We start from the raw sequence: 14,528 nt of genomic DNA, 5'->3' as shown, positions 1-14,528 counted from the left end.
AATATCTTTGTATATTAGTATAGTTTTTTATTGGTTTCCAAAATTTTATTAGTTTTGGAACCTTGAATAAGTTCTCGCTGTTTGTTCAAAAACCGCAATAGCAGTACTTTATGCATGCAATTTCGAATAAAAACGCATCCTCAAGGAAGTACTGACTCTAACCTTAAATTTCAATGCATGTTAATTCACGTTAGTATAATCAAAGTAATTTTTTATTGGTTCTGAAAATGTCTACTTTTGTGCCAAATAAAGTTATTGGCAGGGAATTTTATTGCACCATATTATCGAAGAGATATTTGTAGCTGAAGTACACAGAATTCTTTCTGGGACAATGCTCTGTCCGATGCGACATGCTGAGACTGGTTTCAACTCTTCAAAAGTAATGATTTTGAACTTGGGGATAAAGAATGTTCTTACGCACCGAAAAAATTTAAAGACAAATAACTGGAGGTATTACTTGATCAAGACCGATGTTAGACTTGGAAACATATTACAAGAAGATAAGTCAACAGTTTCACATCATTTAAAAGTGTTAGAAGTAATTCAGAAGCAAGGATATTGGGTGCTGGATGATTTGAAGCTGAGAGACGTCTAATGGAGTTTTCTCACTTGTCAACTACTGTTTCAACAGCCAAAAATGCAGTTCTTTTGCACCGTATCATTACTGACGATGAAAAGTGAACACTCTAAAATAATGCAAAGTGTAGAAAATCGTTGGGTAAGCCCGGACATGCATAACATCGTCAGCAATACCAAGTATTCATGGTTCGAACTTCTTCACTGCATTTGGTGGGATCTGGAGGGTATAATTTATTATGAGCTGCTCAAACCTAATAAGATCATGGGAGCTAGCTACCGACTTCAGTGGATGCGTCTGAGTCTAGCTCTAAAAGGAACTACAAAGTGACTTGTTACATGACAACTCTCGGCCTCATGTTGCAAAACCATTAAAAATCTACCTAGAAATACTTCCATGGGAAGTTCTGTATTCACCAGACATAGCCCCTTCCGATTTTTTCCTATTCCCTTCGATGGGCACATGGCCTGGCTGAGCATCACTTCCATTCCTACGAATACACTAAAAAATGGATGGATTCTTAGGTAACTTCCAAAGACTTTTTAAAAGGTTTTTCCGAAAGGAAATTTATTTGCTGCCAGAAAGATGTGGTTAGTAATGGTCAGTACTTTGAGTACCTTATACATTAAACAAAGCTTTTACTTTGAAGAATATAAACAGCGAAAACTTATTCAAGGTAGTTTAAGTAGAATAAAAACAGCGAGAACTTATTCAAGCTCCTAATAGGTTAAAAGTTAGATGTTAGCTCCACATTATTGTCGTTAATTTAGAGCCGGAACGGACCGACCGAAACGCTCACAAAACAGACTAGTTCTTTTATTTCCCGGCCAAGTTAGTTGGTTTATGGCCATGTGTGAAGTAGTTTGCGCACTTATTTTTTCGGTCGTGCAACAAATTACCTGGTCAGAAATGTTTTATGACGCGTGTCCCGCCGAATCCCGAAATCCCGGAGCCATTCGACAAGGGGCGTTAAACATTGGGAAGCCCGTAAAAGGAAAATCAAAAGCCCGAGATGGTACAAAACACCTAAAACAGTTTATTGAAAGTAAAATTTATCGGCGACGTTGAATTGGTAGTTTAGTAAAATGCGATCGAACACCAAAGAGGCATTCCGGCCGTGCAGTCGTATAAGTAGCCGAAAACAAGTCATTAATTCTTTTCCAAACATTTAAAAACATGGCCTGTGCAAATCCCACAACGAGATTCCCATTCAAATTACATCGGGCCGTATTTCAGGCGGTCCCGTCCCCGGCCTGGCTGAAATTAACATACCCGCGTCCGTCGCAATTTTACAACCAATTAGCCGTCGAACAAAAAATAATTAAGTCCGTATTAATTTCGGCCTCACGAAGGAGACAAAGTCGGTTTAGCGTCGTTAGAAAGCCGGATCGTTAAGTTAAACGTTAATAATTCGCGTTGAAACGTACCTTAATGTGAGTCTGTTTAAGCAGTTAATTAATGCGGAGCCGTATTAATTAGATCGTGCGGTTTTCGCAGTCTTTGTGTGTGTGTGTGTGTCGCACCGAATGCCGAAATAATTAATGCCGTGTCCCCCACAAATTGATTTCACCGTTTGTTTTCGCTTTGCAGGATCGGCACGTCAAGGACTCGCCTGGAAGTTCCAACGACCGCGAACCGGAAGTGGACCCCAGCCAGGACTATCAGCTGCTGTTGGGCTACGAGAACAGCACGCACACGGTCCTGCGATTCCGTCGCAGGCTCGACACGTGCGACCATCACGACATACCCATCACCGTAAGTAATTTTTTTAACTTAATCCTAAATATTTTAATCCCCGGAGCCGTTAAGGCGGGAAAGGTGCGATAAGGAGCGGTGATTAATATCGCCTTGAAAAGTTTTCGAGTAGATTTGCAGAATTTAAAGTGTTATCACTGCACATGCCAAAGCGCGAGCCTGTTTTATGTTCTGTGAATAATTAAGCGTTCCGGGGATTCCTCCTTGTACATTACACACAATCTCCATAAAGGATAGCGCCGACGCGTGTTTTACCGCCATTTATAACGCAACAAACACTTACTAATAAGACGAAAACGTTTTATTAAAAAATTTAATTTTGTTTGTGCGCGCATCACCCAGAAATGTTTCAAGGAATTTCGATGAAACTTGACAAAATGATGGGTGATATTGTTGGCCAACATTTAGGATACTTTTTATTCCAGAAAAAAATTACCATTCAATTTTACTTGTACACGTATCACGCAAAAATGCTTTGATAGATTTCGATGAAAGTTAATATAACGATGGCTGATATTGTTGGGCAACATTTAAGATATTTTTCATTTCTTAATACGTAACGGAAAGTGCAAAATTGTGTAAAGATTAACAACGACATCTACTGTCGGATAGTAAATTCCATAAAGGATAACACCGACGCTTGTTTGCTATCATTTATAACTTTACTAATAAGACAAAACATTTAATTCAAAAAATTAAATCGCCATTTAATTTTGTTTGTACGCGTATCACGCTGAAATGTTTCGATAGATTTTGATGAAACTTGACATAACAAGAGCTTACGTTGTTGGTCAACATTTAGGATACTTTTTGTTTCTAAATATGTAACTGATAATGCAAAATGATCAGCGACATCTATGGTCGAATATGTCACATACTAATAAATGCGACAAGAAACGTTTTGACAGGTTGAAAAAACTGTTTATTATGCAGCGGCCCACAATAAATCCTAATCCGCATAATTAACATTCTTCAAACATGCATTTAGCGATTAATTAAATTATGATAATGACAGAATAACAAAATAGTTGTAATTAATATTCATGGCGGCGTTCATTCGCTATCTGGATTTTTAACGGAGACAAATCGCGTTGCACACGTGAGGGGCGCCGTTTTCAAGGGTGACGGGGCGATTTTATTGAATATTTGCTCAACATTCAGGCCCGGGACTAATGCACGGCCCGAGTCAACAGAAATAATTGGCCCGTAGTAGATCTTTTTAAGCCCCGTTCCCGGGTCCGGAGTGGGGATTTGGTGTTTCTCGGCCATATGGTTGCGTTAGTCCAGGACCCATTAAACTGTCAAAGGTTTTTCGGCTTAGGTGGACGCTTAAGCGCCCGTTTCCTCGAATCATTTGCAAATCGTCGGGTGGATTTTTTTTTTAAACCGACGCCCTTTTCCCTCGTTCTTGAGCCGTCAATTAGGCGTGTATTTTTAGAGGGTTATTGACTGGGTTTAATTGTTCGATTGGGATGAAATGGGAGACCACTTTTTGTGCGTTGGAACGTACCTGTCAATTAGCGAAAGCTTTGTCCGGTTCGTGGCACATTTTTCTTCCAGTTTTTAACTGCAACTGTTTCTAAATTGTTTGTCCTGGACGGGAAAAAATGTTCGTGACTCTTTCCATCAATCAAAACGTCACTGGTAAACATTTATAAAATTAAATAAACAGAATGACTGGCCGATTTAAATTTATCATCCATGTAACCGATTGTCTCGAAATCTACTTTAAATAAATGTTTATGTAACACAATCTGTTTGGAACGTATCAAGTTACCTACTTAATGTGTAATACATACGCTCATGCATGTTTGTTGTTAACAAAGACAAGTTGAACGTGAACTGTCGTTTGTTGGAAAAATTGAGGTCGGATAATTTCTAAAATCGACCGCCATCAATATTCCTGTCGCCGTCACAAATTGGACTTATAAATGGCAGATAGTTCAAAGTCAATTCCATTTCATTTATGAGAACAAATCCAGTTTGGGCAGTATTTCGATAAATAACTAGATCACGTAGTTAGCTCAGGAAGGAAAATATGAGTAAAACTGGCACCGTACATAAGGGAGGTCGTCCTTTTTTCCTGCTAACAAGTTTATCGAACCGGCACGCCAGAATCGTCGGTGTTTCCACGAAAATAACGGCGAAGCAAAACCCGAACGTTGTTTCACGAAACTTTAACGTCGAGTATTAAAATAAGAGAATCATCGAAAGTTTTAAATTACGCCTTACGGTGTGGAAAACCCAAATGAAAATCGTCTTCCTTACCTAATAGAAATTATCCCTTGAAAGGCAACATCTTTCCGGCAATGTTCGTTAAAACACGTTTTTTTTTTGTTTTCAGAACGATACGATGAGGATCGTCTGGGCCTTCCACCAGGAGGAGCCGGCCGGTGGGGCAGTCGGCCCCAAATCGTTACCGCAACACGAAACTGGAACTCGAGGCACTCAATCCCTGTACTTGGTCCAACGTGCCGATCAAGATGCTCCGGGACCGGACGAGACAGCCAGAATTTGGGAGCTGAGGAATCCCACAGTTGAGCCTCCGATTCCAGGTGAAACTCTTTACTGGTGTCGGGTGTTCAGAATTCCCACCATCACCAGGAAGCACCACTTGATTAGGGTGAGTTGAGATGTTCATATTTTATAAGGGGGACGTCAAAAGGGATTAAAGCAACACATGTCGGGGTGTTAAATGCTTCTACTATACTAGTACACTTAGAACTTTCCGAATTTAGTCGTTTTTTGTCAATTTCCCAGGCGAATATTCGGAGCAAAGTCATTTCGCCGTCGCGGATCGAGGAAAAAATTCGTCGCTCCGGAGTATGCGGGAGGTGGTTCGATACAATGGAGACATTTTATCTGATTTGGAAATCCCCTTTGAAATGCACCGGGATTTTCACGTGTCGCCGTCTTGTTCGAACCGCCCCTGCAAGATATGACATGCAAATTGCTTAGTTTTGAACTCGCTCCACGGATTTACAAATATCATTATGCGTACGGGCACGGCGAAGTTTTAGACCCGCTTTTGTTATTTAAATTCCGAAATTACATAAAATTGTATATCTCTTTGATGTGCCTAGATGGAATTCTAAAGCGCCACATGCGTGCAACAAATTGTAACGATGCCCCGACAAAAATACCATTCGGTTCGTTCGGATTTTAATCAACAATCTTGGCGAGCGTGCTAGCGGGAATTTAAACCCATTTCGGCTCTCGCACGTTCACATACATTGACTTAATCGATATTTTCTTCTCTGCCTTCGTCGTTCTCACTTGTAAGCACCGAGCAAAGACAAAAGCTTTTAATTAAAAATTTAGAATACCATTCAATTATGTTTGTACGCGTATCACGCAGAAATGCTTTGATATATTTTGATGAAACTTGACGAAACGATAGCTGGAATTGTTGGGCAACATTTAAGGTCCAATTGACAATTCCACTTTTAAGCACTAAGCAAAGACAAAAGCATTTAATTAAACAATTTAGAATACCATCAATTATTTGTACGCGTATCACGCAGAAATGCTTTGATAGATATTGATGAAATTTGACGTAACGATGGCTAACATTGTTGGACAACATTTAGGATACTTTTTGTTTCTAAATATGTAACGGATAATGCTAAATTGTCTTAAAATTATCAGCGCCATCTATCGTCGGGTTGGAAATTTCCATGCAGACACGTGTTTTACCACCTTTTATAATACCACAAACACTTTACTAATAAGACAAAAACATTTAATTCAAAAATTTATAATATCATCCAATTTCGTTTGTAAGCGTATCACGCAGAAATGCTTCGACAGATTTTGATGAAATTTGATGTACCGATGGTTTATACTGTTGGGAAACGTTTAGGATAGTTTTTATTTCTAAATATATAACAGATAATGTAAAATTTTCAGCGACATCTATGGTCGAATCAATATTTTCTTGTCCGCCTTCGCCAATACCAATTGAGAATTCCACTATTAAGCACTGAGCAAATATTAAAAACCCAAAATTAAACACGAACCCGAAAAAAAAGTCGGGCAAAAGTTGATTTATCAATTAAAACACTAAAACCGAATTGTGTAACGAGCTGTCCACCGTTTAATTAAAATCGAATGAAGAGTTTCGGTTTATTAAGCCGTGAAGTTATAAAACAAAAACGCGTCAAATCCGATCGGGCGTTTTTTTTTGTGTATTCGAATTAATCGTGCGTGTTTCGCATTTGTACGGCTGTTGTTGTTATTAGAACTCGGAGATGGCCGGTTTTTACTCGTGTAATTATCGCCATTTAATCACCGAAACTGGTTTTTTGGTCTGTAATCTTGGTTCGTTTGGATGGTTCAGTTCCCAGGACTGATCTTGGGGTTATCTACTTATGATTTGCTATTTAAAAACACTTTGTGATGGGATATCAGTTTACTGGTTTAAGCATGCTTATGTTTGGATAAAAAAGCTTCAATAAGCTGTAATCTTTATTGGGTTTACTGTTGTGCCTGTACGTTTCCCCCCAAAGAATAAGCCATTATTATTTGTAAATAACCAGATTTCGCATGGAGCAGATAAAAGCAAGATAATTGCCTTGTATCCCAAAGCAAAACGCAAAAAGCGCCCCATCGATGCATGCTTATTTACTTTCCTGAATCGATATTCCAAATAAAGCCCCGCTCCGCCCGGTTATGATTGCCGACTTATCCTCACATTCCGCTTTTTTTCCAGTACGAGCCCCTCAAGGGGATATCGGGATCAAACGGCTTACAGCACGTCGTGCTGTACGAATGCCAGGAGAATCCAGAAGTGGAGAAATTGGCCAACACCCCAGGCAGACAGTGCTACGACCCGCACGCCCAGCCCCTGGCCTGCAACACCGTGGTGGCGAGCTGGGCCAGAGGCTCGGAGGGTTTCAGCTTCCCCCCGGAAGCGGGCTATCCTCTGGACGCCCAAAATTCCAGATACTACCTTATGGAGACTCATTACACCAGCCCCATTGACGGCAGCATGGGTTCGATCGACGGCTCAGGTCTGCGACTGTTTTACACCCCCGAGTTGAGGAGACACGATGCGGGGGTTATTTCAATAGGGATGGATCCTAATTGGAGGCATATTATTCCGCCTGGTCAACAACGGGTTGTTTCGTCGGGGCACTGTGTGGCTGATTGTACCCGCCAGGCGTTCCCGCCGTCCGGCATCAACATGTTCGCGGTCGTGATGAAGACCCACCGCATCGGCAAACAGGTCTCGTTGAAGCATATACGGGGTGGCGTCGAGCAAGCGCCCATCGCCACCGACGACAATCTCGACGCCGATTATCAGGAGTACAGGAATTTGGGCGTGCCGGTGAAGATCTACCCCGGCGACCACTTAATTACGGAGTGCACTTACAACAGTTCCGGACGCAGTGCTATCACTTTGGGCGGTTTGACTAGTCGCGAGGAAACCTGTCTGGTCATGGGGTTGTATTATCCGAAGCAACGGTCTTTAGCGGCCTGCCACAGCTTGCCCAGTCTGCCCACCGTCCTCCACTCGCTCGGCATCCAGGAACTTAGCCCGTAAGTAAACTTCCCCTATTTAGTTAATTTATTCTCTTTACCAACTCCACAGTACACCTTACTTATTTATTGTGTTTTATTTTTACAGGGGCTCGAATCCGGTGCGGATAGCTGCGCCCCCGGAGCTGGCCGGGATGACCCTGGAAGCCAGATTAGTGTCGTACGATTGGGACAATCAGTTCCATAGTTTTCAGGAAGCCACAATGAAAGGGTCCTTTAAGCCTCTTTGTTGGACGGCGCAATCGACGTTATTACCGGTAAGTGCATCTCTTCCGAACGTTCATATCGAAGTACGGTTTTCTCTTTCAGCTTTCGCGGGATCCGCGACTTAGGGCTGGCTTATTCTCTTTCCGGGATTAGTCGGGCTAGTCGAAAACAAAATTGGGTTCATTATTTATGTTATAAGTGACGTTTATGGATCAAAAGATGTGTCTGATGAACTGTTTAAGTCTTCGGAAAGATTCCGTAAGCCCTCTGAATGGTACAAAGGAAAACAAATTAAACTCTGATTGAATTTATTGACGTATTTATTATTATCTAGAACACACACAAATCGATAACGTATAAATCATACAGTTTGTCGGAATTGTATCAGTCAAATAATTTTCGATAATATTCCAGTGCGTTTCTTTTTCATTGAAGCACAATTCAGTGATTTATTAGATTTATACAAATTCATGAAACATTAAAATTACAACCGAATTATTCCGGTTAAATTCGCATTTGAATAATGTTTGTTGAATTTCTGGACATGTACGGGCAGGTCGTGTAATACGAATATCGAGTTTTTAACGAATTGTCTCGTTAAAATATTCAATTTAATTTAAAAACAGTATCCGGGCTTAACGTAACATTTCAAATTTGTTTAAATTATTGATATCAATACATAAAGTATGTTTTATGGAACACGTTCCGGTTTAATCATGTTTTCATCGACGATATGATTTTTTCGGTGGACGCCAATTAAAAATGTTTTTTAATTAACGTGAAATGAGGCGTTATGTTGGTTTTGGCGAAGCAAAATATTTATCCGTTCTGGCCCGATAAAATATTAAAAACACATTCAATTCAGGTACTAAATTCTTTGTTCTTGTTTGTTCCAGGGTACGGATAAGGAGTCCCACTACCCGAACATCTCGAAGCCTTACGCGAAGAGCAGGGTGGACGAGTGCAACTACAGACGGTACAGCACGGAGGGCTGGCCCGGCGGAACGCCCATAATCGAGCTGGACAGCAACCACATAGAGGGTGCCGCCAGGAGCAAAGTGTCGAGGAGCAGCAGCGTGTCGTTGGAGGAGTCGCTAGGCTTGAGCCGGTTCAACTCCGGCACCAGTGAAAGTGGTTTTTGTGCGCTCGTACTCTTCTCCGTGCTGGTGATCTGGTTCAACCGTTGACTTTGGTGACCCTCCATAGTGAAACTAGTGAATGACTGACTGTTTAATCGATTTCTTTTTTGTATAAAGAACTCAGTGATGCTGTGCTATTCGACAATTTCTGGCAAATTGTTTTCAAGTCATGTTTTTATACTAGTCCGTTCGGCCAGATTATCATGGACATTTGACAGTGTGAATCTGCTTAGTGTGTGATCCAGTAAAGCGTTCGAATGTTACTGTGCTTCGAAAGTGTGGACTGCAATTTTTTTTTAACTCTATCCTGTGCCAACTGTACAGCCTGACAACCTTTCGAAGGGAATTTAAACATCGGATCTTGGTTCCATAAGGGTAAGCGTCGCTCCGATATGCCCAAGGAATTAAGTCGGATGGTTAGGTTTACGGTTCAACCTACTCTATTTACACCTCGTGTCTTACCTACCTTTTCCATTCCTCCTAAGATGTAGCGTTATTAACATTAAATGATGTATTGTCGCAATCCAATTGCCAGTCATAGAAATTAAATAAAAACAAAAAAAAAACATAAAAATACAATTAAATTGTAGAAACCCAAGAACGCTTTACTGTAAAATAAAATAATGTAGCGGCTTCGACGCCGAATTGGACAGATGATATGCCGCGTTTGGTCTGTGATGCAAAGTAGAAAATAAGCACTTTTTTAAAATATGTTTCTTTTCTGTACTACTACAACACGTAGTCAGCATTGTTGTTGTTAGTTTTCGACTTTTATTGACCGTGAATTTAATAACTGTTGGATACCTTTTGTATTTATATGTAAATTTCGTCTATTTTATTGTATATTTGTAGTCCTGACTGGTGCTATATATAGTTTTTATTCCTTGTAAATGTACTGTATTTAATTTATTATCCTCGTTTGTTTCCTAGAACAAAATGAACTCTTGTACAGTGTAGATAACTTGTGTAATATATTTTATAAATAAATCTCAATATCTAGCAATATACACTTGTTTCATTTTTACGCCGCATTTACTCTTATTTCCCAATTAATTATAAATTACAAGGTAGGTTAGGTAAGTATAAAAGATTAAGGATAAAAACAATAGTAATATAATTTATAAAATAATAGAAAATAATTTACAGAGGATTTTTATAGAAATATTAACAAAATTCTGACAGTACTTTCAATGGTGCTAAAGGAGACTCCTGAATGTTTTAAATACACTATTTCAGAATAATAATAATAATAAAAGTTTCATAAAACCTAATTTAGAATAAATTAAAGAAGTACCATTAAAAAAAGTTTAAAACATCAAATCTCTCTTTAATTCTATTGAATATTAATTAAAAATCACATCTTTAGAAGCAATTAGAAAAGATTGTGAAGAAGAATCCTTAAAATATAAAATCTATTTCTACTGAACATCAAATCTATTTCTATTGATTATTAATTAAAGAGACTCTAAAAATTTGAAGAATATTTCAAATCTTTAGAAGAATTTAGAGATTTTGAAGAAGAAACCTTAGGTATAAAATCTATTTCTACTGAACATAAGTTAAGGATAATCTAAAAGGTTGAAAAAGATTTCTAAAGTTTAGAAACTCCACAACTTTTTACATCACATTTAACCTCATTTGGACAAGAATTTGAAGAAATACCACTAAAAGAAAGTTTAAAATCTAGAAACTGTTTCAACTTGACATAAGTTAAAGATAATCTAAAATTTGAAGAAAATTTCTAATCTTTAGAAACTTCACAACTTGTTTCATCAGATAAAAAACCAATTGGAGAAGATTTTGAAGAAGTACCTCTAAATGAAAGTTTAAAACATAATAACTATTTTTACTGGACTTTAGTTATGGATAATTTAAAAGTTTGAAGAGAATTTCTAATCTTTAGAAGTTCTTCAACTTATTCCATCACATAAAAGTATTTAAAGTATCATTAAAAGAAAGTTTAAAATATTAAAACTATTTCAACTAGACATAAGTTAACGATAATATAAAAGATAAAAGAAGATTTCTAATTTTTACAAGCTCCACAATTTGTGGCATCACATAAAAAACCAATTGGAAAAGAATTTGAAGAAGTATCACTCAAAGAAGATTTCTAAACTTTAGAAACTCCACAACTTGTTGCATCACATAAAAAACCAATTGAACAAGTTACAAAGAAGTACCAGTAAAAGAAAGTTTAAAATATAAAAACTATTTCTATTAGATATAAGTTAAGTTTAATCTAAAAGTTAGAAGAAGAAATCCAATCTTAAGAAGCGTCACAACTTCTTCCATCATACAGAAAAATTGGAGAAGAATTTAAAGAAGTACCAGTAAAAAAAGATTAAAATATAAAAACTATTTCTACTTGACATAAGTTATGAGAAATATAAAAGTTTGAAGAAGATTTCTAATCTTTAGAAACTCCACAACTTGTTACATCACATAAAAAACCAATTGAAGAAGAATTTGAAGAAGCATCCATTAAAAAAAAGTTTAAAATATAAAAATTATTTCTACTAGTCATAAGTTAAGAATAATCTAAAAGTTTGAAGATTTCTAAACATTAGAAGCTTCACAACTTGTTGCATTACATAGAAACACAATTGGAGAATAATTTGAAAAAATAAATACTATTTCTATAGGACATAAGTTAGAGGTAATCCAAAATTTGAAGATTTCAAATGTTTAGAAACTCCACAACTTGTTGCATCACATAAAAAATCAATTGAAAAAATATGTGAAGAAGTACCAGTAAAAGAAAGTTTAAATATAAAAACTGTTACTACCTGACATAAGTTAAAGATAATCTAAAAGTTTGAATAACATTTCTAATCTTTAGAAGCTACACAACTTGTTGTATCACATAGAAAACCAATTGGAAAAGAATTTGAAGGAGTACCAGTAAAAGAAAGTTTAAAATATGAAAACTATTTCTACGTGATATAAGTGAAAGATAATTTAAAACTTTGAAAAAAATTTCTCATCTGTAGAAGCTCTACAACTTGTTACATCACATAAAAACCAATTGTAGAAGAATTTCAAGAAGTTGCAGTAAAAGAAAGTTTAAAATATAAAAACTATTTCTTCCGGGCATAAGTTAAAGGATAATCTAAACGTTGGAAGAAGACTTCTAATTTTTAGAAGCTCCTCAACTTGTTGCAGAACATAAAAAACCAATTCGACCATTCGAATAAATGTTGTATTAAAACCAATGAATATTGTTATTGTTAGATATATATGAATATGTATTATTTTATTAAGTATATGATTGATATTGTTATTTATTTTTGATCATCAGTGTTTCAAATCATCTTTGTTCAAGACTGTAATAAGTTTGTAAAAAAATTTGTGGTTAGATTTGTCCTCTTCTGTTCGAGTGTTCAATCAGTTAGGACGTGCGAGTACGTAATCAAAATTAAGGTAAGAATTTTTACATATTTCTTGTTAATAATGTCTCATTTTGTACTAATATGTGTGTCTCTTCGATTTGCTTCAATGTAAAGTATATTTTCTTAGTTTAAAATTTTTGAATGATTGTCGATGTAATGTGTAAAACTTGTACGTAGTTTCGGCTTTTTATTTCAATTCAGTGTCATATTCTGTTTCCAGCATTTCGAAATTTGCAATCATTTTATTGTTATTCTTGTTCATTTAGGAACACTATGATCTCATGTATAGATTTCTGAAGACCTAAGTGAGAACAATGTTTTCGGACATCTAAAATCTTGTTAATTTGTTGTGGTATCGTTGTAAAGAGAACCCCTGTTCATAATTATATTGTTTTTTATGTTTTTAACGTACGTTGAATGTTGATGTTTTTTCTTTTTTATCGTGTGCATACTTTTTTTTGACATTGTTCATGAGACGTCGATGTCTGATGAAAAGACCTTCCTTTTGATGATCTTCCAAAACGGGGACCAGGAGGAAATTGGCTTCAGTATTCGATAGAGTGTCTACATGACATGATGAACAATAACTAAATTCATTTAATTCGATTAGTTATAGAAATAATTATTACATTACACATTACATTGATATATTTATTTTTATGACAAGTAAGTAAGTGATACCCCGGTTGGTACCATTACACTACTGAACATGAGTTAAGGATAATCTAAAAGTTAGAAGATTTCTAATTTCCAGAAGAATATAAAATTGAATTCTATTGAGTGTAAGTTAAAGATTAGTTAAAATATTGAACCTTTAGAAGCGCCTCAACTTGTTGCATCACATAAAAATCTAGTTGGAGAAGTTTTTGAAAAGTACCATTTAGAGAAAGTCTACAAAAAGTTTCAAGGATTGATATATGTCATAGAAATACTCGCACAATAGAATCATATTTCCTTATATAAAACCACGTCGATGCATTGAATGCCTTGCAAATTTGTCACAATGTATCATTGTGCTCATTGCGAGACTCAAGGTGAGCGGGTTCACGTTTAATTATCTTAATGAAGCTATTACGGGTACTTGTTTAATATCGCGGTCGAATTTAACTATACGGCTAATTCTATTAATTATCCGTATTTTTATTTGAAACGAGAAATGTCGACTGATGTATAAGGTAATGAAATCGTGCCAGTAAACTGCCCATGTCTTAATTAATATGTTTTTAAGATGGCCATAAATTACGTTAATCATTGTAACGAGTTTTAGAGAAAAATGCTTTTAAATAAATTATGCTGAACCGTACCAGTTTTATTTAATTGCAACAACAAAACAAATTTACTATTAGGAGGAAAAAAGTTTTGGTATATTATTAACCAATTACAGGAATGTAAATTATTCATAATAATGATTATTATTTACCATTTCGTGTTTGTCTGAGCACGATTTGCATTCGAAACAATAATTTCAGTTTTACCGTCCATTTCCTGTGTAGATATTAAAATGAAATTAATAATTTATGCAAATTTAACATCCGTTCACACATTACAAAACTAATATTCTTAAAACGCAAAAAATGAAGACTTAAATCGGTTTTGTGACCAGGTCTAGACGGTGATTATAAGCTTATTACACCACGTATCAGATGGTCGTAACTGTAAGACATTCCTGACCACAGCTCAACTATTATTTAATATTTAAGCCATGCATTATCACGCCTAGTTCTTCGGCTACCGTTTCAGCCCGGACAATAATTACGTCCCGATATTAAATCGAATCAAATCGAATGCATGAGTTCGATAACTTTGAAGGCAATCAATTCCCGGAAAAGAGGCATCCGATATGGTGTGGTGTGTAGATGTAATTTCTTGTGGTCAATCATCTCTTAGAAAAATTAGTTTTGCGGGTTCGTACAAAGT

General features: G+C 36.6%; 1 protein-coding gene across 1 annotated transcript in view; it reads left to right on the top strand.

Annotated features, from left to right (window-relative positions):
- The window catches only part of LOC109598612 (MOXD1 homolog 2), a 37,043-nt gene extending 26,819 nt beyond the window's left edge, over positions 1–10,224 (top strand). The window contains exons 3-7 of the mRNA XM_020014515.2: positions 2,168–2,332; positions 4,677–4,955; positions 7,044–7,873; positions 7,962–8,130; positions 8,977–10,224. Coding sequence (XP_019870074.1) covers positions 2,168–2,332; positions 4,677–4,955; positions 7,044–7,873; positions 7,962–8,130; positions 8,977–9,267 — 1,734 coding nt within the window. The 3' untranslated portion in view covers positions 9,268–10,224. The remainder of the gene's footprint in view (positions 1–2,167; positions 2,333–4,676; positions 4,956–7,043; positions 7,874–7,961; positions 8,131–8,976) is intronic.
- The last annotated feature ends 4,304 nt before the right edge of the window (positions 10,225–14,528 follow it).

The sequence above is a fragment of the Aethina tumida genome, chromosome 4 (assembly GCF_024364675.1).
Source record: "Aethina tumida isolate Nest 87 chromosome 4, icAetTumi1.1, whole genome shotgun sequence".
NCBI classification, from domain to species: Eukaryota; Metazoa; Arthropoda; class Insecta; order Coleoptera; family Nitidulidae; genus Aethina; species Aethina tumida.
The sequence above is the reverse complement of the archived record's forward strand: the minus strand, read 5'-3'. Positions and strand labels throughout refer to the sequence as shown.